We start from the raw sequence: 27,610 nt of genomic DNA, 5'->3' as shown, positions 1-27,610 counted from the left end.
AATCAGAGAACAGAAAAAAAGACCCCATTTTTTTCTTGGTGTAAAAATGCAGCCTGACTTCTACTTGCTGTAGGTCGAAGTTTGCAAAATGATGATGTCTTCTGTGATGCTACCCATGAAGCCAATAATAAATCACTCCTAAAGTGATTTCTGATGAACTTTAAAATGGCAGATAACAAAAGAATTTGACAGAGGCGATGAAGGTGATAAACTGATTGCAATAATAAGAAAAAATGTTTATTTTGAAAGGTATATTCATATTCTGCCTTTCAATAAAAACAGAAAGGCAGCCAACTGCTTCTACCCAGGAGGATGTACAGAATGTATAACCATATATCCCACATTCCGCTTCTACATGACGGGAGAATTGGCCACAGAAGGCAAGCTGCTATTAGGAACGGTTTGAAGAAAGCATGATTGGGAGTCCAGGTACTATCTGTGCCTGCAGTCCAGTAAAATGTTTCAAAGGTGATTCATTAGAAAATGAATATTCACTGATTTTTAACTGCAAAGGAAATTAAGCACTGCATAAATTAGAACTACACTCATAAAACTCTTCAAAATATAAACATTTCAATAATCCTAAAATTGAACATAATTTCTCTAAATAATTTATTCCTAACCATTCCATTTTGCCATACACGAGTGAGATTCAAGACTGTCCGAAGGTAACTCAAAATATGTTCTAAAAATGAATACAAATATATACACATAAAGGCATAAATAAATACAAAGTATATATGTAAACACACACATGCACACACACATCCCAAACCAAGAAAACGCATGTAGGAATTCAAACTGACAATGTCATGCTCAGGTACTCTGATTCAGAAATTGGTGCTAAACTTATAAGTAAGGTTACTGAACCTACCTTCAAAGGTGGTATACCTTGGGTCAAATTCAATGATTCCCTCTGCATTATCATTTTTCATTATGATGATTCGGACAATGGAGATGTTTCCTATTTCAGGAGGTTGGTCTATTTGAAGTCCATTTTCTTGGATGGTAAAATCATACCCTCTTGCAAAGTCATAAAAAATAAAATAAAATAAACTGAGTACAGAGTTGCTTAGCATGAATCAAAGAAGGGTCCTACTAGCTCCTGTAAGTGAGTCATAAGCTCAACACGAAAATACCTTTCTTTTCTGAAATGATGTTTGAAATAGATTTCTGCACTGCTTTCAGTTATTACTGCCTGGATAAAATCAAAACTAATACAATGTTACTAAACTTAGGCCATGGGCTTATAATAAAATTATAAGGAGATTGGGAAGGAGTTGGAAAATGAACTTCTGGGGCTGGGAAGGTACTGCTGAACATACACTAAACCACTTTAGTCCTTCAATTTCTAAATTCTATTTACCTAGTATTTTTAACCTACCTAGCTTTGAAAGTTTGAAAGCTCATCAACATGATTATATATAAGGCAAAATTAGAAAATTAGGCATTAAAATATTAAGATAAACTGTAATCAACAGTCTGAGAAGGATTATGGCTTAGCTGCTTACCATAACTTAATATCAAGGCAGTAAGTTTTCTAGAAACTAGGAAAATTGGGTTTATACTAAACTTTCCTTTTCAGATCAAAGTAAGCCTGGAAACGTATCTGGAAGAAAACATTACTTCCTCAGAATTAAGCTTAAGTAGGAATTGGGTTTTTTAAAGGGTAACAATGAGGACAAATGCTTCAAGCCCTACTTAGTTAAAAACACAGATATAATATCACACATTATGTGCTATGCTTATCAAAGTTCACTCAATTAATTAAAACTGACCAGCTAGTGTTTTAATACATTTAATACAAGGACAAATTCATTCCCATCATCAGACAGACTCATTTCCGGCAACTGAAGATTTGAAGAGTTTGTGAGCTCACAGCTAATTTTTCCCAGGGGAATAATATACATTCTGCCTCCTTCAGTGAAATATTTTAGTTAGAAGAAAGCTTTAAGAAATGGCATTAATATCACCAATGCAAAAACATTTTTGGTGCATGCACAAGTAAACTTCCTCTAAGAACTATCTAAATGCAAACAGGATTCCAGTTGAAGGTTATGTGTGAGCCAGAGGTGCTGAGGTGCTCCTTCTGCCACGCAACCTCTGAGTATTTCATCCATTTCATCATGGAACACGTGTTCCCCACCCTGTTAATCAAGCCGCTCCCACTAAATCAGAGAACAAGAGAGTCTCAACAGGGTTAATTCTTGATCTTCAATGAATCCCAACTATCTCTGACTCAAAAATTCTTCCCCTGCTTTAAAAATGCCATTGGGCAAATATCTACCTCATTCATCCACAAAGAAGACAAAACAGTCTTCGGAGATACCAAGGAAAGAAATTTCTCAGTCCAGCCCCTTCTGTGGTGCAGAGAGACAAGAGATGGGGGAACCAAAATCCGCTGCCAGCTGACCTTTGACCTAGAGAACCGCTCCTCTCTTTTCTCGCCAATTACTACCAGCTAACGCTGTGTTCAATTTTCTTGCTGCTCAGAGTGACTTCACACAACGGAAACGCACACTTCCAACTTTCAGGGGAAAAAACTATATTTTACAACGTAGTATAATTAACAGGCTTTGCCACCACATCCCGTCCCAGTGTCACATGAATGTGAGAAAAAGCCGGGGCAGACCATCTTAGAGCTTAGAATCAATCCCTGCACAGCCCAGCGCTGACTCATCCTTTCTCTCTTTTTCCTAATTCTCTCTTTTACTTTACCTTCCCAGGAGTTCCACCTCTGTCATCACGAGGGAAAACTCCTCTGGACCTTCAGGAAGGCTGTCATCAAGGATTTCAATGTGCACGCTCTTCACCGTCTCTCCGGCTTCAAAGAGGAGCTGCGCGGGAGGCGGCAGGAAGTCCGTGCCCGCCGCGGCCGTCCCGCTCACGGCCTCCAAGCAGAGCCTCACGCGGCCGAGAGACCCACCCGATCGGATGACTGTGAGGTTCACCTGCGCGAGAAGCAGTGTTTTTCCACTTGGTGGAAAACTCTACCACGCCAGACTTAATTCTGAGCGTCTCTAATTTTACTTACCAGGATTACCTGGAAGTTCTATGCAAATTGATAAAAAAAAAAAAAAGAAAAGTATATAAAGTCGACATGAAAACGACAGCAGGAGCACATGAAATCAGCTTGGAAACTTAATGTGAACGTAGACACACCCTTTAGAGACTGCTTGTGATAGGAAAGAGAAAGAGCATTTCGCGCACCTTTTGTACTTCCTCGGCCACTCGCAGCTGCTCTTGAGAAAAGGCGAACCGGCCGTAGGGAAAGTCACTGGCCACCACGGTGATGTTGGCGGTGGTACCAACCTCGCTCAACACTCCGCCCTCGCTGACCGCAGTGAGCTGAAACTCATAGAAACGCTTCTCCTCGGGAAGGTCATCGTTCAGAGCCTAGAGACGGACAGAAACAGCCATTCGCGGCAGAATCTGAACATTTAGCGAAAAATAAACATCACATCAGCAACAACAGGCTGTGATACTAAGCCTACCGCCCCCGCCCCCCCCCAACCACACACAGGCACACTCACGGCAAAGGGCGTGAGAGCATCAGTAACTGTGATACCTGTATCACCACAACGGCCGCAGACTGCCCATCTCGCATCGTCAGCTTTCCCGATGTTTCAGCAAATTCCTCCAAGGAGGGAGGGACTATCCTCCAGGACACGGTGACCTCCCCGGAAATCGCTGGGCCACGAATAAGGCTACAACAAGGTAAAATGTATATTTCAATACATTTTTATTTTCCTAGATATCTGCTTAGTCCTTCAACAATAAACAATTTTCATTATTTCCAGAACATTATGCATTTCTTTAAAACCTGGTAGGAGAGCACAGTTCATTTATACTGTTGGATTAGTTTCAGTTGTACGGTAAAGCGAATCATTTATACACATGCATATATTCACTCTTTTTTAGATTCTTTGCCCACACAGGTCATTACAGAGTACGGAGTAGAGTTCCCTGTGCTATACAGTAGGCTCTTGTTAGTTACCTATTCTACATATCAAAGTGTCAAAGTGTTAGCTCTTCGGTCCTGTCCTACTCTCTGCGACCCCATGGACTGTAGCCCGCCAGGCTCCTCTGTCCATGGGATTCTCCAGGCAAGAATACTGGAGTTGGTTGCCTTTCCCTTCACCAGAGGGTCTTCCAGACCCAGGGCTCGAGCCAAGAGCTCTTGTATTGCAGGCAGACTCTTTACTATCTGAGCCACTGGGGAAGCCCCAATTTACATATATAGTAGTGTGTATGTATCAATTTCAATTTCCCAAGTTATTCCTCCCCTACCCTACCCTCTGGTAATCATAAGTTTGTTTTCTCCATCTGTGGGTCTATTTCTGTTCTGTAGATAAGTTCCTTTGTACCCTTTTTTAGATTCCACATATAAGAGATATGATATTTGCATTTCTCTGCCTGACTTACTTCACTCAGTATGACAATCTAGGTCCATCCCTGTTGTTGCAAATGGCATTATTTTAAGAACATTATTTGCATTTAAACAACCTTATCCATCAACTATAAAGCAAATGAAAGTCGGATAATCCTAAGTCAGTAACACCCAAAATACTGAGCTTGTGTAAATTTGTTTGACAATACTGGCAAAAGCTGAACACTAAAAGTATAAGGCTGAAAGGAATTTTTTAAAAAAATGTATGTACAGATTCTTCACGTACTACACAAGGTATAAAGTTCAAACAGATTAAAGAACAGGAAACACTTCATACGTGCAATGCTACTGCAGAAACAACCAAAAAGACAAAAGTTTTAACATAAATCCAGCTACTTTATTGATAGTTGCTATCCCACCCCTCATGAGAGAATTTATAATAAACAAAATTGCCTATGATCATAATGTTGTTGTTGTTTTTGTTTAGTTGCTAATTTGTGTCCATATTTTTTGAGACCCCTTGGATATAGCCCACCAGGCTCCTCTGTTCATGGGATTTTCCAGGCAAGAATACTAGAGTGGGTTGACATTTTCTTCTCCAGAGAATCTTCCTAACCCAGGGATCTAACCTGCCAGCTCCCGTGTCTCTTGCATTGGCAGGCAGGATTCTTTACCACTGCACCACCTGGGAATATCTTAGTTATATAACAGGTCCTAATTTTAGAACATCTTAAAATCTTTGATTCAGATGATTTTTTAAGGAATGATTTTGTAGCTCAGATACACAAGCAGCTCCTATTTTATGGCCTAAGTGACAAAACCGGGCTGAGAGCACAGACCTCCTGACGTTGCTCAATGTGCTTTCCTCGTCATGGGCTCTGCAAATCATCTAAAGACCACAAACCTCAGATTTAACATCAAGACAGGTCAAAACATACCTTCAGTGTTTATCAAAAATGTGTTCTCACCCCAGGATTGTACCAATTTATAAGAAGAATATGTCTGCACTGAGAACAATGTATTTAGGGCATAAAAATGCTAATTACATACAACTTCAAAATTCTCACCTGGGCAATAAAAATCATGAAGCCCTTACCTGATGATGGCAGTACCATTATATTTTGCTGAAGGTTCTCCAATGAGGACATGCCTAGATGATGGAGCTATCCCAACTTCTCCAGATGCTCCCTTATCTCCTCGAATGATTATTGATGCGCTACCTGAATTCAAGATGATACATCATACCACTCATGTAGAAAACACATGTATTCACTTAATACACGCCTGGCAATGTCTAAGGGATTTACATATACGAATCCTGTGAGTTAATCCTCATGACAAGCATGTAAGTTAGGTGCTAATATTATCCTCATTTTACCAACGAAGACATGTAAGCGCACAGAGGCACTGAAGACAGTAAGGCAGATGACTTACCCACGATCACATTTTAATGAAAGGGATAAAGTGGGCAGTACTTCCAATACCATTCCCATGACAAGCAAGTATGGGGATTGCATTCTACCCTATGCGTTAATCCACTTCTGCAGTAACCATTCTGCAGTTCCCTGCAACTGGCTATGTGGTTAGAGGGCTATATCTGTTAGCTATGTAGCAAAAGCAAGAATTCTTGGGGACCCATTTTTATTTTTAATTTTCTGACAACCATTTGCTTCTAAATGTTTATAAAATGTGTCAAGTATTCCTACAAGTGTGGAAATAAAAATCACATCAAGTAATTTGAGTATTCATATCATAATCTGGTAGTAACTTAAATGAACTTGTTTCCAGAAGCACACATTAGTTTCAAGAAGCAAAGGACTGGATTATTACACTATCACTTTCTATGGCAATGGATTAATAGTACCAACAGTGGTTTATCAAGTGTAAGTATGTCACAGTTAGGAATATATAATGAATTTTTTTATATTAACAAATGATTTACCTTGATCCACTGGTATACTCTTGTCCTTGCATCTAATTAGTCCAGAGAAACATCAACTCTGCTGTTTAACACAATGTAAATAACTAAGCTAGCTGACTTAAGATTTATGTAAGAATATAATGCAAAAATATGATTGACTCAAATGCCTGAAGGAAAGTACTCTAGATAAAAATGCAAAAAGATTAACTACCCTAGGTGACATCCAGGGTGACAGCATATGATACTCTCTATAATTCTAAGAATTTCCTTGGCCACAGAATTCTGCTTCTTTGGCTACAAACCCTTGCAAGGGATGAAGTTCTTAATTTCAAAAAAGGACATGCAACAGGAGCCAAACTTTCATATCAACGCTGCTGTGCCATTTTTTATGGGAATTATATAATGAAACCATTTTAGCACCATTAATCTTCTTTCTCCAGATGTAAGAAACAAATTTTCACATGGACCATAGGCAAATGAGAATTATGATGCCCGTTTCTGAAAGGTCAAAATATCTAAGCAGTTATTTTATGATGAAAACAGGTATAGATAGGCTGAAAGAGACATAATAACAGGCTAAGTTTTAAAACAACATCTTATTAGAAAAGGAATGGTGGTCATTTTAAGTGTGTGTAGAAAATACAGATACTCAAAAACCACTATCAACATTTCAAGTAAGTAATTCCTAATGTTTATGACATGCACATGACAAAAGTGGGATTACACTGAACACGTTGTTATAAAGCCAGTTTTATGAATGCAAAAATTATCCATGGAATTAAATGTTCTTAATTTTGATGCAAGTAAGGCTTTTTCTGCCACATTTTTTGAATACCTACTGAGTATTCAGTTAAATTTAACCAGTCTCCTGCTGTTCGGTCATTTAGGAAGCTTTCATATTTTACTTTATGAACACTACTAAAGTAAACATCTTTATTTTTTTTTTAAATCACACAGCTATATAGTATGAAAACCTTGGCGTGTGACCCTAACAATACTGCGTATTATAATTCTAGCTTTAAAAAGTCCTTAGCTGTTATTCAAGTAGGAAATAACATCCTCATGTTTTAACAGACATTTTATGAACTGTAAAAACAAACACTACCCATCATTGTAACTACTGATTATTTGGTCACATTTTTCCAAAAAACTACTTTTTCATTTCCAAACACGTCACTATCTCTTACCTTTTATTGGAGATATTTCTACCTCATCAACTGAGAGCAGCTGAATGGTGAAACGCCTGTCCTCCTCCAACGTGGCATCCTGAAGTGTATGCAACACAATGGTCTTCTGGGATTCAGTCTACACCAAATGAGAGGACAACACGTGTTTTCAGAGTGGCCAAACTTAAATTTTGAATATTCTCATCAGCAGAATGACATTTAAGTTCATAAGCACTTTTTAAAGCACTTTCTTTAAACCCTTTAGAATTACGGGTTTCTTCCAGAAATAATTATTACATAAAAATTAGCTCTGAGCAAAAATCCCACTAAGATTCTTAACAGTAAGAAGGGGGAAATTTTTAACACAACTTTCAAATTTACTGAAAATTTTCAACCACTGAAAGTTGAATCACTTGAGTTAAATGGTCACAGTATGATGTAAATAAATCACAGTGAGAGGTTTAATACTTGTAAGGGTTATCTACCTACCACCCCTTTTTGCTACTTGCTTTCTACCCACTCCTGCTTCCTTCCTATTCCTTCCGCAGGTGTTGATTCAAGAGAGCTCATATTATTCCTTCCCTCTCTGGTCTTACACTTAGCTCAGTAATTTCTTGGAACATATGGTAAGTTTTCAGTACAGACTGGAAGAGAAAGAACAAGGAAAAGCAAATACACAGAAGACAACAAGCTTAATACTTTGCGATGTAACCATGACAGAAATCATTTTTATCTTCAAGGTCTCCTCCGATGCTGATTGAAAAAAGTCCAATTTTTCCCATGCATCACTGAACAATTTTCCACAGTTTGAATTCTGCTGTTTATTTCCTCTTATCTCAGTTTTGCAGACTTCCCTGGTGGCTCAGTGGTAAAGAAGTCGCCTGCCAGTGCAGGAGATGCAGATTCAATCCCTGGGTTGTAAAGATCCCCTGGAGAAGGGAATGGCAACCCACTCCAGTATTCTTGAGTGGAAAATCCCATGGACAGAGGAGCCTGGCGGGCTACAGTCCAAGGGGTCCCAAAAGATTTGGACATCACTTTGAGACTAAACAATAAGAATCTTAGTTCTGCAATCATCTTTTGAGATTTTTATTTATTAAAAGTATTATTTTAATCTCTTCACTCTAGCTTCTCCTTCTTCAGAGTTCCTTTTTTTCTATTTTATAGTATCTTCTTAAAAATTTTATATAAGAGCTGCTAGGAAAATGTATACTTCCTGCCTCAGGCAGGAAGGCACTCAAGGAAAATCTAAACTAAAATCTAAATCTAAACTTCCTGGAATACAGTAAACCACTCTCACCCCTTCTACTTTCCACACACTGTCAGCTAGCTGAACTGTGTGCCTAGCTACACAGCCATTTGTTAGAGTGGAGACATAGATGTGTCAGAGCTGAATACCCAAGGACAACACAGCTGTTATGCAGAAGTAAATGAAATGCGCCAGGCTGCAGAGCAAAAAACAAGATGCAGAGAGTCAAATCCAGGGTCACGCACAAGCTTATCCCTCCTGGTGTTCAGTACTCTGATCAAGGATGGCATTATTCCCTGCGGGACAGATCAGACTATGTGCCACTTTGGCATGAATATCATGCTAACATCAGAAAACCTTTCTAATCATCTGGGAAGCAGATCCAGTGATTAGAATCCGGTAACTGAAAACTGACTGCTCATTATTACTATGTGAAATCTTCAAAGAAGTTTCAAAGTAATCTCTAAATTCTTCTCATGCCAAGTGAGGATTTTACAGAGGGCTAGGGCATGCAACTGAGAGGTCTCCTGAGTCATCGCTGATCAGAATCTAAGACGTGAGTGGATGAAACATCTGTGACATCTGACATGGCATCACTAATTCCATTAGAGAAACCAATACCTCAAAAAAGGCGGCAGAATGTCCCAAGTGGCAAATGGATTGCCAGAGGGCATCACTGACTTCATGGACTATACAGTCCATGGAATTCTCCAGGCCAGAATACTGGAGTGGGTAGCCATTCCCTTCTCTCTTCCCAACCCAGGGATCAAACCCAGGTCTCCCACATTGCAGATGGATTCTCTACTAGCTGAGCCAGTAAAGAATTTTAGCTAGCTGGATTATTTACTAGGGAAGCCCAATCACCAATTAGAAAATTGAAAGAATAAAAAAAGTATTTGCTTCTGTGTTGCTTGGCGTTGAAAGCTCTCATAATAAAAAAAAAAGAAGAAGAAAAAAAAGAAAGCTCTCATAAAAGGCCACTAGACTCAAAAAAAAAAAAAAATAGGCTATGTTTCATTGGAATTCTCTTTAAATGTTTGGTCAGTTTTCGTTTAGAAAACCACCATGGGGACCTTCTACTCTCTTATATTTTATTTTGTTTACAGAAATTCATCTGCTTATACTTTCTACATCTACTATATATCTATTAGAATCAATTTCATATAGGTGTTTACATTTATTTGTCTAGAGTTATACAAATTAATCTCTTAAAATTTTATGCTTTCTCTTTTTAACAGTTCTTTCTTACTTGGTCTTATCCTGTGAGATTATTTTTCGTTGCTTTTTAAATAACTTATCCACCAATTCTACAGTTTTTCTGGTTTTTAACTAACTCCCTTTTGTTTTCATTTTTATGAATTTAGGAATTATTTTTGCGAACATGAAGCAAAAACCATGAAAGACTGATAAATCCAGACTCCCCAGGTTCTTCTCTTTAGCCTACTTGTCTATCTCAAAGCCAATCATACTATCGTATTTACTTTTTATACATACTATCCTAAATTTAGTTGGGGAAGGCCACCCTCCAACCTTCTTTGTGAGTTTCTTGCTATTCTTGGTCTTTTACATCTCCATGAAGGTTTAAGAATCAGCCTGTCAATGCTCTTTCACTTAGCCATCCCTCCTTCCAGGACAAAAGAGTTCAGAGTCTGACTGATGACTACTAGTTGGCTCTGGTTAGATTGGATTCACTGAAACCGTCTGCTCAGATTAACTGGGAGAAAGGGACAGCCAGGATTCCTTCCAAGAGGCTCTGTGTTCCATGTTTTAGAGCCCAAAGTTCTATGGGTAAGAAGACAGCATGGATCAGGTTAAGCAAGAGATGGCAAAACAAGACCTTTCTTTCAGAAAGGCAGGAGGAGAAAGGGGTGAGAAAGGATGAGATGGTTGGATGGCATCACCAACTCAAGAGACATGAGTATGAGCAAGCTCCGGGAGATGGTGAAAGACAGGGAAACCTGGTGTGCTGCAGTCCATGGGGTCACACAGAGTCGGACACGACTGAGCGGCTGAACGAAAAAAAGAAGTCAGAGGCATAGATAACGGACAGAAAAAAGATTTGGAGTGGGACCATAAGTTAAAAGATTACCCAAGGAGAGATGCTGGAGGCATGGACTGTCACAACCATGGCAGAGTAGAAGGGACAGAAAGGGTATTGAAAAGGGAAGACTGACCAATCTCGGTTGTCAAATATATGCAAAAGTTACAGAACAGATGGAGATGGGGATGACAGCTGGATGTCCGGCTTGCTTGACTGGTTTTGCCCTCAATCGGGGAGGCAATGTGGACAGCAGAGTAGTTTTAATGGTTGATGTAGGCAGTGTCAAAACTAAATTTGATTTCAGACATTTAGGGAGGGGTGTGTGTGTGTGTGTGCGTGTGTGATTTCCCCACAGTGCATGTGATTTCAAAAAATTACAGACATAGTGAATACTGTTAACATCAAATGAATTTATAAGCAATACTATGGAAAAGAACATCAAAGACAAATTAGAGGAAAACTGCAGGCATCCTGATGATGACTATACCTCATCAAAATGAAGCGTTCCACTTAAAGGACTGAGGTCGTCCTTAGCCATCTCATCTATGGTCCACTGAAGTCGGACAGCTCCTTTACCTCCTGGGGACCGGACAACTGTCAATGTCACGTACGAATCAGGGTCATCAGACAAAAGGGATTCATCCACCATTACCTGAAAAAAAGAAAATCAACCACAATTTCTAAATCTAGAATTCTATTCATGGCATGTTATAATATAATCATGTGGCAGAAAACAAAAAAAAAATGCTTCACCAAATCCCATTCTCTTTTTGTCCCAGACACTCAGCTACTTGGCACTTCCTAACCTCTTCTGCAATTAAGTGGAGACTGTTACCGAATATCTGGCCCAAAAAATATAGGCAGAGCCTGCTAATCATAGTCTGGCCATCAGTTTCCCACACAATCTCCATATTCCGTCTGTCTCCGTTTGCCGGGTGACCAGAGGAGGCAGAGTCACAGATGGAAAGTCTAGTGCCTGAGACGCCAGTTGGAGAAGAGGTATTCATAAGACCCCAACTAGGAACAGCAATGTAGGACTCTGGCGTAAAGAAGAAATAAACTATTAAGGAACTGAGATTTGGGGATTCTTTTTATGGCAGTAAGACTCCCCACACAATACAGACCTAATATGAATTACATATGTTGACTCTGTGAAGCAAAGACCAAACTGAGCCTATTCCATGCATTTGCTATATAAACACAAAAATATGGCACAACACCTTCCATTTTCAAGAAACACACCTATTTGGGTTTTTTTTTTTTTTTTGACATTTTGCATTGGTGCCAAGAGTAGAGATCTGGAGCCAATTGATATTTATTGGGTTTCTATTATGCGTCATGTCTTACACCAGGGCTTCCATGGTGGCTCAGACAGCAAAGAATCTGCCTGCGACGCAGGAAACCCAGGTTCAATCCCTGGATCGGGATGATCCCCTGGAGAAGGGAATGGCCACCCATTTCAGTATTCTTCCTTGGAGAATTCCATGGACAGAAGAGTCTTGTGGGCTACAGTCCATGGGGTCACAAAGAGTCAGACATGACTGAGCGACTAACATTTTCATCTTACCTTATTTAAGCCTCACAAAAACTAAGAAATCTGAGGGCCAAAGATATACATATATTTGGAGAAAAGGAATCTGGGATTTAGTTCTGATAATTTGATTCCACACCGACTGTTGTTCATACCACTCCTCAGAGAACAAAAATAGCAAATGAGAGAGACTTAAGTAAGAAAGAAAAAATCCATTATTAACAAACTGCACATATAAGTCCTTTTTGTTTCTGTAAATAGTAACATTCTAGTTTCAGCTTCACAAGTGTATTTCCATAAGTCTCTGCTCTACCCAGGGCTTTGGTATATTTAGCACATTGTCCCGGGAGCAGCTTATTAATTTTGACAGATTAATACCAATAATCTTGTCTCAGGGTTTTTCAGTTCTGAATCTAATCAGTGTCACCAAATAATGCTACCAGAATGTTCACTATGTGCACAAAACACTATATCTTATAGATACATGTTAAAATATAAATTCCATGTTATCAAGAGCTTCTGGCTGAAAGAAAGATAAGATATAAGGAAAGTAGCCACAAAGGGTGAGCAACAAGCTACTATTATTATTATCAACAAGTAAAATAGCAATTGACACCTACTGAGGGTAAAGTCCAATTATATATGCTTTACATATAACAACTCACTCCTCACAACAAGAGTTTGGGCGACTAAATCTTACTTTTAGATGATAAGACAAGTTGGAAATCTGAGGCTATTACAGTAAGACAGTAGTTCCCAGATCAAGGGTACACTAATGTTTTTGCAGTAAACTTTACAACTGCAGCTAAAATAAAATTAATAAATAGAAATTATTTATGAATAATAGCGGATCTCTTCAGTTTCTCAAAAGTGAGAGAAACTCGTAAATACACTCCCCAACAGCTAAGTCCAAAAGTGTAGCAAAGTGAAAAGTAAAAACATTATTATAAGGTTTCATCAACTGGAGGCTGGATTACTTAAACCCTGAACATTCATAATCTAGCCTCGGAAGCTAATAGGGAATACATTTTTAGCACATTTCATATATTTTATAAAAATAAATTGCATATTCATATATACTATTACTCTGCAAATATGCAAAGAAGGCCTGGATGGAAATATAACCAAATACCAATGATATCTACTAATGATATCTTAACCAAATACCAATGATATCTACTAATGATATCTGAGCGCAGTAATATTACGGCTATTTTTTTCTTAATACCTTTTGCATTTCCGACTTCTTAGGTTGCCTGCAGAACACTCACAGATACTCCCATGTGAATCTCTCACCCTCTACAGAACACTTACTTCCACGCATTCCTTTCTCAAGGGGGAGTCTCATGAGACTACAGCAGCAGAAGTACTCTGTTCTTTTACAGTTTCCATTTTCTTATGAAGTTGAAATGTCAATGGTCAAATAATTAGGCAGTTATTAGTGTCTATCTAAACTGTAGGGCAAGCCATAGTTCTAGCCTTGCATCCAGAGAACAGTAAAGATAATAAGCATTAGAACAATCTGCTATTATTTAAAATGATCTAAGGTGAATTACTGATTCCCTATTAGTGACTAAATAAAGGGAACGGTAACACAGGAGCCAGAAAAGTTGTGTGCATCAAAACCATCTAAAGATTCGTGTGGCTGTTTCGTCTTAAAACTTCCTTTGAAAGATAAAGTCAGAGGAATTATGACGTAATCATCATGTCAATAATTATGATACACTTTATTTTATATTTAAGGTGTAGAGATAATTTAGTACTAGTCAAAGCTTTTCTCTCTCAGGGGCTGAACCAATAATAATTGGGCTCATCTTGTAGGTCTTGAAAGCAGGCAGTCAAGGGGAAGTAAGAGGGGAGAGAGAAGAAATACAGGGAAACACATGAGTCAGGGGTGACTCTAGTGTTTTGTTCAATATAAATCAAGATAGAAGACCCAAGAGGTGAGGAACATAAATCTCTCCCCAGCCAAACCATCCTGGGGTCAGAATGTGACAGAATCTTTCCTCCCAACGAGGATGGCAGTCTGGTAGCAGAGCAGGCAGAGAACAGAAGGTCTAGACAGAAGTACCTCGTGGTCTGTCACACCCAGTAATGGAAATGTGTTCTCCGTTTTAACTGCCTGATACCAAGAGCTCTCACTACTGTGGAACTGGCTAAGGTAGAGGACTGGCCCCTAATTCCACAGTCAACTCAAAAGAGTCTTGAGAAAAGAATCTTTAAGTAAAGAGTAATGAAATCTGGAAAAAAAGAAAATTACCTTTCTACTATAAATGAAATGAAAAACAAGCCTAGAGGAAAGCACCCCCCACCCCCTGATTTATTTCACTTACAGTCTTTTCTTCAAATCCAAATACTCCAAATGGAGAATCATTCTGTGGAATAACAACAGTTACCACAACATCATCGCCAAGTCTGCCACCTCCAGCCACCTTGATTAAGGAAATATTGAACATCTCCATGAACTCAAATTCATCATCATCAATTATGGTGATTTCTATCACTGCCGTAACCTGTAAAAGTAAAGAAGGAAGAAAGGAAAGAGGGAGGGAGAGAAAGAAGAAGGAGGGGGAGAGGCAGGGAGGGTAGAATGTGTTACTAATTTTCGATGGCAAACATTTTTAGTTGGAATTTACAAACAAAGTACCAAAGAAAAGAGCAGGCATTTTCACCTATTGTCATAATACTATTTTAAAGTCATATATTTACAGCATTTCAAAGTCAAAACATTTCAGTTCACTGTTTCCAAAATAAAGGAAATTATATATGTAATAAAATATAGTTACTGATTCAAGAAAACAATGAAGTCTTATTCTTGAACAAAAATATTTTAAATGTCATGCAGGTTCTAATAACCATTGCACAAACATAAATTTTAGCATATTTAGTATTAATATGACCTGATATAAAACTGTACCTCATAAATTATAACTATCTTCTGCAACTAAAGTAAATCCCTTTGGTTTCAAACTACTGTTCTTGTAATACACGGGAAAAGACAAGAAGGAAGAAAATCCAAATTCGCTATTATTAGAAGCTTGCGATCAGGGATTTATTCATCTGTCTGGCTCTATGTTAAAAGTTTTTATAACTTATAATTTGGTCCAGCTTGTAATATAACTATTGGTCACAAAAATATCCCAGCTATTGTCCATATTTAAAATCCTTTTTTGTATCCCAGGGGGAAATGACGTAGACATTTATCAAGAAATGGTTCTCCTACCTAAAACCACCTTTATATAATAACAGAGAAAATGAAAAATCTGGATGTCATACTCAGGGAAACAGAAACCTGAACAAAATCAAATGCTAAAATAAAAGCTTATCAAAATGCCCGCACCTCATCAATACTGTGGAACACAGAATACTTGCCCACAGGATGTTAAATTTAAGAATAATGCAGATGGCTAACAAACACATGAAAAGATGCTCAACATCACTCATTATTAGAGAAATGCAAATCAAAACCACAATGAGGTACCATTACACGCCAGTCAGGATGGCTGCTATCCAAAAGTCTACAAGCAATAAATGCTGGAGAGGGTGTGGAGAAAAGGGAACCCTCTTACACTGTTGGTGGGAATGCAAACTAGTACAGCCGCTATGGAAAACAGTGTGGAGATTTCTTAAAAAACTGGAAATAGAACTGCCATATGACCCAGCAATCCCACTTCTGGGCATACACACTGAGGAAACCAGATCTGAAAGAGACACATGCACCCCAATGTTCATCGCAGCACTGTTTATAATAGCCAGGACATGGAAGCAACCTAGATGCCCATCAGCAGACGAATGGATAAGGAAGCTGTGGTACATATACACCATGGAATATTACTCAGCCGTTAAAAAGAATTCATTTGAACCAGTCCTAATGAGATGGCTGAAGCTGGAGCCCCTTATACAGAGTGAAGTAAGCCAGAAAGATAAAGAACATTATAGCATACTAACACATATATGGAATTTAGAAAGATGGTAACAATAACCCTATATGCAAAACAGAAAAAGAGACACAGAAATACAGAACAGACTTTTGAACTCTGTGGGAGAAGGTGAGGGTGGGATATTTCAAAAGAACAGCATGTATACTATCTATGGTGAAACAGATCACCAGCCCAGGTGGGATGCATGAGACAAGTGCTCCGGCCTGGTGCACTGGGAAGACCCAGAGGAATCGGGTGGAGAGGGAGGTGGGAGGGGGGATCGGGATGGGGAATACGTGTAAATCTATGGCTGATTCATATCAATGTATGACAAAACCCACTGAAATGTTGTGAAGTAATTAGCCTCCAACTAATAAAAAAAAAAATTAATTAAAAAAAAAAAAAGAATAATGATGATCCAAAGGGTGCTAAGTGATGCAACTTTAACTTTTTGAAAAGGATAAAGTACTGATAATATAAAGTTAGAAGGCCACCTCAATGAAAGTCAGTTTGTTTCTCCTTTTAATGTAAAATCTACAGTTCCCTTCCTCTTAGTAGAAAATGTTTTATAGTCCAAAATTTGCTAAAATCTCAATTTCAAATATGAACAACAGAGCTTTATGTGTAGGAAACTCTATATCTGCATGCTTATCTTTTAGCAGTACTTACTATCCCCCAAGGGCAACAAATAAGTTGATGTACACTATGCATATCTGTGCAGGCAAAATCGGACTGCACGTAAATCGATACTGCTGTTTGAAGTTACTAACATTTTCATGATTGTTCACGTGCTTTTTCCACCTACTGATTTAAAAATTTATGAACACATCTTATGCTTACATATTGCAAAATGCCCAGTTCACAAGCTTACAAATCTTAAGGAATATTGTGTAATTTTTAGCACTGGTAGATCCAAATCTGGAATACTGGTTTTCAGTTTTTTCCAGTTTTAACTACTGTGCTTCTTTTCTATCATTTTAGTCTTTTTTAATTGTAAAAAAAAAATGTTTTTGGATAACAATAAATGTACATAATAAAAATAAATATCTTTAGTTATAAATGTATACACTTTTGGTGCAAATCATAAATAAATATTTATATTTATAAACATTAAGAACTAAACAGAATAAAAAACCTAAAATTTTCAAAAAAAAAAAAAAACCTAAAATTCATAGGAATAGTCTAGTTCATCAGGCAATATTTTATACATTCTTAGGCACCTCTAAGCCAATTATTATCCTTTTATAACTTTATTTAAAATAGATTACGAGGTGGGAAAGCTCAGAAAGGGTGAGATTCTTGCTTATTTACATCTTCTCTCCATGTCCATTAATAAATTATACATCAGCTAACAATATCTCTGTTAGCCTGACATGGGAATTTAGCCATCACCACTGCACGTTCATTTGGTAGACGCCTATAAAATGTCTGAGGTACAACCAAAAAATGCTAATATGTCTGTGACTAGCATACTTGTCTATCTGCAAATTCAAGAATCCCATGAGACGGCTTAAAGTCTTCCAGGCCAGCACTGTCCACTGTTGCTTTCCAATAAACATTTACTGCCCCAAAACTTCCAGCCAGCCGAACTACAGGAACTTGAAGAACGTTCAGGGGTGGAGGCACTTCATAGGCAGTAATGACTCCAGCATCCTTTAAGTAAAGAATATGTAAATTAAAATGCAAGACAAAAGTAACTCTTACAATTCATCACTATCTAAATTTATTATCTCTACTACTAGTTCTTATACTTTACCCTTCAAATTCATAGCTAGATAAAAGTATGCATATTCAGTCTTCAGAACTCTTACATTTAAGTGTAATGCAAATAAACTTGCTTAATCCTTTGGTCTAAGAGAGCTTAAGAATTAGTCTGTAAGAAAAACTTTGAGAGGTATTTATTAATATCTACAATAAAAGTCAATTATTTTTCAGAAAATACAGGACACTGGCCCAATCAGCAGGTACAAGCTTTTGTATTACTATAAATATGTGAAAGTTCATCTCACTCTGGTAACGTGGAACTTAAACATTCCTCTGGGATCATCATTTTCTTCGATCATTATCTCAACCATTTCCAGCCCCGGCCTTTGCACACCGGGCTGTTCTGCAGAGACGTCAGAGTTCACCAGGCGCACGTCAGTGATGCTGACAGTAAACCCTTCCTCCAGCTCGGGAACATCATCCTAGGTGCCAAGAACCAAGGGAGGGGAGAGGGAGATGGTGTTTTATTTTTTAAAATACATTCAATTTGCATTGGAAATGCAGTATTTTTCAGTAAAAAATGACATCCACAGGAATGGGCTGCTCTACCACACACACAAAAAAATATTCCTTTTTTATATTTTAATACATTCCTATTGACAGGCAATGGCAACCCACTCCAGTACTCTTGCCTGGAAAATCCTATGGACGGAGGAGCCTGGTATGCTGCAGTCCATGGGGTCGCTAGGAGTTGGACACCACTGAGTGACTTCACTTTCACTTTCACTATTGACAATCTCAGAATCTCAGGGGATATTCAAGCATACGGGTGATGTTACCCAATGGAAGCCACTTACTCATAAGCAAATAAAAGAAATTAAAAAAAAAAACTCTATCCTACAATTTTGACCACATCCTATTGAATATGTTCTATATATATGGCATTCCCTCAATTTAGGAGAAGGTGGTAAATGCTACATACATCTTAAAAATGAAAGTTCTACACTTTAAAAAATCTAGTTATAATCATATTTTAATTAACTTTTTAAAAATTGTTATCTTATTTTTCAATTGGTAATAAAAAATTTCAAAAGATAGAATACCTAGTGAAAATGAAAGGAAATCTCTGTTTCATCACTCATGTCTTTCCAGAATATCCTCTCCACAAGCCACTATCATCTAATACCATGAATACCACTATTAATAACACTATATTATTACACAATATTATATTCACTCAATAATATTATAATATTATATAGTACACAATATATAAAGATAATATTTAATTATATATTAGTGATAACACTTTTAACCAATTTCAGTTTCCCTTGCTTCATTACAGATGTATATACGAAGTGTATACACATTCTCCTTAGCCAAAGGAGAGAAAGAGAACGATCTAATCCATCTGAAGACTAATCTTAATTCAAGTAATCATATCAAACCAATAATCAAAATAACCAGATGAACTTGGGCATTTTATTCATTCCGTCATTAGTTGAAAACAGCTAACAAACCAACAGAATAGAGGATCCAACCAGACATATAATCAATCCAAATTCAATGCTTCAAAGGTCATTCCAACAATATTCCAGTTCAAAAATAAATATAAATGAATATACCTGTTATTTTTATCTTTCAATTACAAAATATTCATTTATTATTAAATATTAGGGGCTTCCCTGGTGTCTCAGTGGTAAAGAATCCACCTGCAAAACAGGAGATGCTGGAGACACAGCTTCAATCCCTAGGTCAGGAAGATCCTCTGGAGAAGGAAATAACAACCAACTCCAGTATTCTTGCCTGGAAATTTCCACAGACAGAGGAGCCTGGTGGACTATAGTGTTGCAAAGACCCAGACAAGCTTGAGTTACTGAGCACACACATTAAATATTAGGGGGAGTGGGAGCATTAGAGTACTTACATCTTAGTATTTTAAAAGTCTATTTTTTAAAGATTTTACCTTTAAGAGCATCGCATTTTCATCTTTTATCTTCATTTTCCTTTATTATTATATCATACTCATTGAAGCCTAGCTGCTGCTGCTGCTAAGTCACTTCAGTCGTGTCCGACTCTGTGCGACCCCATAGACGGCAGCCCACCAGGCTCCTCTGTCCCCGGGATTCTCCAGGCAAGAACACTGGAGTGGGTTGCCATTTAGACTCACCGGCAAAATGGCAACTTTGACATAAGTTTCTTTCATGTTTTCTTTCATTATTATCATTGTTTCTTGTAGCTCATAGTCTTCATTCTCAGTGGCTTGATTATTGATGTGCAGTAAGAAATTGGGTTTAGCTACCAACTGAATGGCTATGTCTCCAAGTAATCCTTTATCTCGAACGATTTGTAACCGAAGAGCGGTGACGTTCTCTACGAGACAGACGTGCCTCAAGTAAGTAAACGTTTCCAGTAGCTGTTGGTGCTATTCTAAGCACTGAGGCTGCAGTGTTCTGACTATCTCTTCCAGACAGGGAAAGCAAGACAGACAAGCAAAGGCAACATATGCTCCCAAGGAACAGTTTGTGCTTTTCCCAACCAGTGACCAGAGTTGTGCTAAGGATCGCCATACACCGCCGGCAGTAATTCCCAGTTTTAAACCCGCACTTCTGGGTCTCTCTCCCCTATGTTGCACATGGCATGCCCATTAACAGAAACTGCTGAAAATACCAAGAAGCGCATACCTGGAGGATGAGCAGAGGGGCTAACGACAAATGCTAAGAAGATTCTTCAAAAATGAAAAATTAAACACACCAAGTCATTCAATGACTCATTATCAAAAGAGCAAGTTTGTTCTTAAAGGTGGCTATCATAGAGCTCAAAGTATCTCACAGAACCTATTTCACTTCTTAGATTTTTAAAATTTAATTTGCTAAAAATGGGAAAAAAAAAAAAAGGCATGTCAATCTTCCCTACCAGTCTGTGAGTTTCTAACGACCGAATACCACGTCTTTGCTTCCAAAACATGTAGCATAATTTCTGGTACTTACTAGGTGCTATGGTTGCTGAATGGATAAATGAACAGATCATTTTACTTTAAGGCTACTATTTCTGTTCCCATATATACAGACATATAAAGACCTACATGAATAATTACATGTCATTTTCCTCCATCAGCTATTTAAATGAAACGTCCTTGAGTGATGTCTGTTTCTATTTGAAAATTTTAGAACCTTCACAGAGCCTAGTCTTAATACTGGGATGGCCAAAAGGTTCGTTCAGGTTCTTCTGTACTGTCTTATGAAAAAACCCAAACAAACATTCTGACCAACCCAATACATACATATTATATTTAACCTTTTATTTAAATAGGTCAAATGACCTCTATCTATAAAAATCTATTTATTCTACAATTTATACAAAGAGTCAGGCAAAGATGTCAACATGAAACTCAAAGGAAACAGGGAAATAGAAACTGATCACTCACACTTCACAGAAAAATATTATTCTAATTATTGCCTTGGGTTTAATAATTACCATCTCAAGTACCATAACTATTGAAAATCTATACAGGAGAAACTGAGCAAGAAAAGAGAACAGATAGATTAAAAATGAAAAAGAGAAAGCAAAATACAAACCAAACACTTCTACTACAATGATTTCCTAAAATATTAATATTTCTATTATGACAGTAATATCTCAAAAGTAGAAGTTTTCCATACAGCCATATCACTGACTGATGACATGATCAGACAATTTAATAAAGACAAATAAAAAGTAAAAAGGATTACGACCTGTCGAACTGAAAAACATCATACAAAAAGCAATTTATATCCCCAGTAAATATTAGAATTAAACTATTCAATAAAACTTATGAGAACCTGAGAATATCTAACAAGATTTACCTTTAGGCTCTGCTACTCTAAGGAAGACAGACTCAGCATGCCAGCCAACCAAGCCATGAGGTGAGTCATTGGGCAGAGTGGTTATCACAGACTTGTTTCTTTTCTGATCAATAGTAGCACCTTTTGATGGGTCCTCAACCCCTTCTGTGATAATACGGATGAGTGTTACAATGACAATCTCTGACAATTCTGGTAGATCATCAGCAAGAACAGTCAGAGTAATTGTAGACAGTGCCTGGCCTTCAGAAAATGAAATCTAAAATTTTAAAGAAAGAGGATTTTATTTACACTTTAGTTATCACTGTGCAGTAAGAATATCAAAGGTTAGATTATCTTTTAATACTGACCATATCTTAAATAAGCAACAACATATGATCCTACAAATCAATCAAATGCCTTTCACCTGAGAAAGATAAGATTTTTAGGAAAAAGAAAAAGTAAATCACTACTAAAACGTTAAGCTAATAAATCATGTAGCCAAATTGTCCCGTCCTGGAACCTACATTCTTAATGAAGCACTGATTACACACACTCTCTCTCTCTCTCTGAAAATTTAAATCCTAGGTACCATATGTAAAATCTATAAACATTAAATATTTTCCTCTACAAAATTTTTGCTAGGAATGCTACTTCCCTTGCTTAAACTCTGAATGTATTATTTAACAATGATTCAGTCAAAATAGAAGTAGAAAGACAGAGATACAAATCAGGGCAGCTCTCTCCTCTGTGTCTCCATTATCTGAAGATTCAAAACTGAATTTGCTAAAAGGCACCTGAAGTCCTTTCTGAAAGGGCTCCTGTCTGTTTCTTGAATGCCATTTCCCTTTGTTCCCCACCTCAAACTTGATCCTCTAGTAACAGGGACACAGGACTTCCCTGGAGGCTCAGATGGTAAAGAATCCACCTGCAAGGCAGGAGACTCAGGTTCAGACCCCAAGTCGATAAGTTCCCCTGGAGAAGGAAATAGCAACCCACTTCTGTATTCTTGCCTGGGAAATTCTATGGACAGAGGAGCCTGGTGGGCTATAGTCCATAGGGTCACAAAGAGTCAGACAGGACTGAGCAACTAACACTTACTTACTTACTTATTAACAGGGATACAAACTAGTTACAACTATTTAAACTAGCATTACAAGACTATTTTGCTGGCACTCATCTCTCCACCTGGAGAAGGCACTTCAGGATATAAACTCAAGAGCTTTATTAATAAAATCAGGAGTAAGAAAACTACTGCCCTTTGGTAAATCCATTTTTTAGAAATCAAGTTTTACTGGAAAACAGAAAAACTCATTTGATCACATATTATCTATTGCTACCGTTGTGCTACAAAGGCAAAGCTGACACCTGGGGAAAAGACCTTATAGCTCCTAATGTCTAAAGTATTTACTATCTGACCTTTTACAGAATTTACTCACCTTTGGATAAAATACTTCCCATCAAAACTATAGTCCATACTTAAAGACACTTTTGGCATTTAAATTAGAAATAATTTTAATTATGCTTACACAAGAAATACTAATTGGGGAAATACAATTCAGAACCTGAGAAACACAACTTAAAGTTTTTAGTAGCTTGAATATATATTCACTGCAATAAAATTTGCCATAATATCCTTAAGACACTTTGCTCCAATCATCTTTCCAATGATACAGAAATCTAGAAATGATGAACCATAATAAACACCTACCCTGTTTAGAGAAAATTCCACAAGAGGTCTTTTAAAAGCACTCTTCAGAGAAACACTTGGGCAAAATACACAAGAGTAATCTATGAGACCCAAGACAAGTCACGGAAACAAGTCATCCTCCAGTTAGGAACCAAAAGCCCCTGAGCCCTCTCTTTGTGAGTCAGCTACTTCTTTGACTCATTCTGAGTCCATCCTCAAACTTGTGTCATGAATGTCTACTACCCGCCAACAGTATATAATGTGATACTCTCCCAGACCCCTTCCTGTGACTTATGTACCCATCCCGCGGCTATTGGGAATAACAGCTTCTGTATTTCTCACGGGAACTGTCCTCAGCTGCAGCACACTATTGCACCCAAGATTACGACCCATAGGGCTTCCCAGGTGGCTCAGCGGTAAAGAATTCACCTGCTAATATAGGAGATGCAGGAGACACGGGTTTGATCCCTGGGTAGGGAAGATCCCCTGGAGAAGGGAATGGCAACCCACTTCAGTATTATTGCCTGGGAAATGCAATGGACAGAGGAGCCTCGCGAGCTACAGTCCAGGTGGTTGCAGATAGTTAGATGCAACTGAACAAACATGTATGCCCCAAAACAGAAGGTGACCTGAGATCAAGGATCGCTAAATCGGGGATGCAATATCACATCCCCTCCCTGGAGCTGGAAAATAGGAAACTCAACAACTACTGAGCACACAACTCTGGTCTATTTTCCCATACACCTGGCTATTTCACATATACGTGTTCTCTATTTATAGCTTCTCTTCTACCCAGATCTCAAAACCACATTTCCAGCCCCAGATGCATTGGTCTTATCTTTCTGACAGTGTAATACACCCATAATTTGGCTGACTAGTGTACTGAATTTCAAAAGGGATACTGTTTTACAGATAATTTTGATATTACAGGGGCAAGAAGGAAGAATCACAGCAATAAAACTAACCTTAACGTGTATCCCTCTCTATGGTGATTAGGCGGAATCCAGTGGTGACATGGCCAAACTCAAATACTTCACCCACAGGGCAGTGTTTGGTCCCATGGATCAATAGCAACCACAATTTAAAAGTGACTTTCCTATAATTTTCTAAATTACATACCACTCCTAAGGTAGGAAATATATCACTAATACTTCCGTCGGCTTCCCACGCTACGGTTATACGACCATATGTTCCTTTTAAGCGTTCCACATTCAAGGTTATCAGGCTATCTTGATCCATTTCTTCCACTTGCTTATATAATGAATTCTGGAAAATACACAGGAAGTTGCAGAGAGCTATTATCTAAGCAGACGTTTATTTCATGATATCATGCATTTGCAAAATTCACAGTACTAAGCAACATAACACATTAAGTAAAAAACAATAATTTTAAAAATGGTAATATAGAATGACCATGACTGTACTTTAAAACATGGAAGTATGAATAAGTAAAAGACTGAGTTAAAGTAAATGAAAATGTTAATTTTATAGCTTTTTCCCCAGCTCTGTATTTTTCAAATTTTCTTCAATATACGTATATCATTTTTATACTCAGAAAGCATGCTCATTTTTTTAAACAGTATACACAGCATGTAAGCAGCTTGTAGAACAGCAATGTCATAGGGAAGTCAGCACAAAAGCCTTCTTCCTCCACTACATAAAGCTCCAGCAATCCTTCCAGGTCTTTGCTTCCTGATTGTAAAATAAGTGTTTGGTCTACGTGGTCCGCAAGGTCCCATCCAAACGTAATGACATCATGAGAACCCAGGAGCTCCTTTCTGACCATTGACAGATGTTTCCTATCCTTACATTCATATCCTCTGAAACATTTCTACAGGCTGTGATGTTCCCACGGATGATGTTACATTCTTAGCCCATGCTCTTTACAACTGTTTTTCCTGCCAGAACGATCCCTCTCCCTCCTGCTAGAATCCCTTACTCCTCTGCTCACCTATACTTCTGAGCCTCTGCCCTTTGTTCCAAACTGATTTCTGCATCTCTCTGACTAGAACTTTCTTTGCCCAAAGCCCACAACTTCTATTGAGGCCTTTTAACGAACTTTTCCTCAAAATTAATACTCCAAAGAGTCTCTTCTTACAAAACCCTGCTTCCTCCATAGGCAATACAGAGAGAATACAAAGACTTTTAAAAATCCTTCCAGAAAGGTTTTTCTTGTTTCTTTACTAAATCTGAAAAAAAAAACTCCCCCACTAATTTCTCAAATGAAATTAAGAAATTTCATTTAAGCTTATGAAAGCTTCTAGTTAGAATGCTAATTTGAGAAGATATCCAACCCTATAGCAATATTTTACACAGCATCTCAACACACTGTTACAGATGTTACACAGTAATAAAATTCTGCTCAAGGCAATCAAACATCCCTACAGAAAGTGCTTTGATTTTAAAATATGCGTATAATTTCTTCACAAAAGACAATGCTTTAAAAAAAAAAAAAGACTTTTCAAAAGAGAAGCCTCTCTCTGGCTTCATGCCATCTATTCACAAGGATTGGTAAAATAAGGATTTAATATAGCCAGAAAATATTCAAGAAATTCTCAACATCTTCTTAAGTCCCATCTTGGAAAGACGTTGTCCAGACACAAGAGGCCTGTACTGAGGAACTTGACTGGGTGGATTGGAAAAACCTAGGATTCTGTCTATTGGCAAGGATCACACCACAGTGATTTGATAGTTCTGAAACAATTATGAAACAGGTTTCACAAACAGAGGTCTATGCTTAGGCAGCTGAGGAACACAATAAACTCCCCAAATACAGCATGACTTGCGGGGAGAGGATGAAGCTGAGCGGCAGAGCATGTGGGTTCCTGCCCCAGAAGCTGCAGCTCCACCCTCCAAACTTGTATGAGGCCCCGAGAAGCCCACGGGAGGCTTCTGTTTCCTCTCCTGCATAATGACAGGTTCACAGGAAGGACCGACTGGGTGCCGGGCACTTCTCTGATTCAGAGAGAGCGGTATGAGAGCCCTCACGCTCTTGCATGTACGCATGCTAAGCAGCTTCAGTTGTGTCCAACACTTTGTGACCCTATGGACCGAAGCCCGCCAGGCTCCTCTGTCCGTGGGATTCTCCAGGCAAGAATACTGGAGTGGGTCGCCATGCCCTCCTCCAGGGAATCTTCCCGGCCCAGGGATTGAACCCGCATCTCTTATGTCTCCTGCATTGGCAGGTGAGTTCTTTACTTCTAGCGCCTCTTGGGAAGTCCCTCATGCTCTTAAATACTAGCGAAAAGAAACAGACAAACTAGGCTGCTGTAAGCGCTGTAAGGAAGATTAAGGTGAAATAAAAAGTGATAGACTGCTGGTGGGAGTTGCATTTTTCAATCATAAAAGGCCTTTCTGTTAAGATGGCATTTCAGCAGAGAGGAAATAAAGTGAGGGAACAAGTCATGCGAACGCCTGGTGGGGAAGGAGGGTGTCTTCTTTCTTTCGAACCCTCCCACAGCTCATGTCTTAGGGTTACTCTGTCCCACCAGCAGCCACTTGCCACATGTGGCTCCTAAGCACCTAAAATAGGACTAGTCTCTAAGAGTAAAAATGCCCACTGGGTTTGAAGACAAAATATGAAAAAAGGGGTGTCAAATATTTCCTAAGTAATTCCACGTTGACTACATGTTGAAACAACAGTATTTCAAATATACTGGGTTAAGTAAAACATGAAAACTGACTTCACACGTTTCTTTTTGCTTTTCTAATGGGGCTTCTAGAAAACTCAGAGTTACCCAGGGGCTCATATTATAATTCTGTTGGGCAGAGCTGCCACACAGGAAGCTGACCTGCCTTTGGCTTCAGAAATGGATGGGCTGGGTAACAGAGTGATCCCACAACCTGTGGAAGCATTAGTAAGACCCAAATTCCGCATTTTATCCCCCAAAACTGCTCCTTCTGCAGAGGCTGTGTCTTGGTGAAAGGCACATTCATGCTCCCCATGGCTCTATCATTTTCTGCTGAATTGCTCTAAGTCTACTTTCCGCTGCATTGCTCATTTCTGCTCTGGTCTCCTACCTGGTCTACTTCAGTCCTTGCCCACATACAACCTAGTCTCAATTCTATGAACATAATGTCCTTTCAAGTGTGAGTTAGACCTCGCTGCTACTTGAATGAATAAATGACCAAGTAAGTGAGCCTTTCACCCCAGTTCTGGGCAATGAGACATACAAAG

At 38.3% G+C, this 27,610-nt stretch overlaps 1 protein-coding gene across 1 annotated transcript in view; it reads right to left on the bottom strand.

The window, feature by feature from the left end:
• The window catches only part of ADGRV1 (adhesion G protein-coupled receptor V1), a 540,993-nt gene that overhangs the window by 353,569 nt on the left and 159,814 nt on the right, over positions 1 to 27,610 (bottom strand). The window contains exons 53-65 of the mRNA XM_043913586.1: positions 24,553 to 24,699; positions 21,768 to 22,023; positions 20,093 to 20,295; positions 18,228 to 18,404; positions 17,692 to 17,871; positions 14,632 to 14,811; positions 11,255 to 11,419; positions 7,499 to 7,616; positions 5,487 to 5,610; positions 3,569 to 3,707; positions 3,211 to 3,396; positions 2,719 to 2,951; positions 875 to 1,023 (exon numbers count right to left, since the gene is read on the bottom strand). Coding sequence (XP_043769521.1) covers positions 875 to 1,023; positions 2,719 to 2,951; positions 3,211 to 3,396; positions 3,569 to 3,707; positions 5,487 to 5,610; positions 7,499 to 7,616; positions 11,255 to 11,419; positions 14,632 to 14,811; positions 17,692 to 17,871; positions 18,228 to 18,404; positions 20,093 to 20,295; positions 21,768 to 22,023; positions 24,553 to 24,699 — 2,257 coding nt within the window. The remainder of the gene's footprint in view (positions 1 to 874; positions 1,024 to 2,718; positions 2,952 to 3,210; positions 3,397 to 3,568; positions 3,708 to 5,486; positions 5,611 to 7,498; positions 7,617 to 11,254; positions 11,420 to 14,631; positions 14,812 to 17,691; positions 17,872 to 18,227; positions 18,405 to 20,092; positions 20,296 to 21,767; positions 22,024 to 24,552; positions 24,700 to 27,610) is intronic.

The sequence above is a fragment of the Cervus elaphus genome, chromosome 9 (genome assembly GCF_910594005.1).
Source record: "Cervus elaphus chromosome 9, mCerEla1.1, whole genome shotgun sequence".
Lineage (NCBI taxonomy): Eukaryota > Metazoa > Chordata > Mammalia > Artiodactyla > Cervidae > Cervus > Cervus elaphus.
The sequence above is the reverse complement of the archived record's forward strand: the minus strand, read 5'-3'. Positions and strand labels throughout refer to the sequence as shown.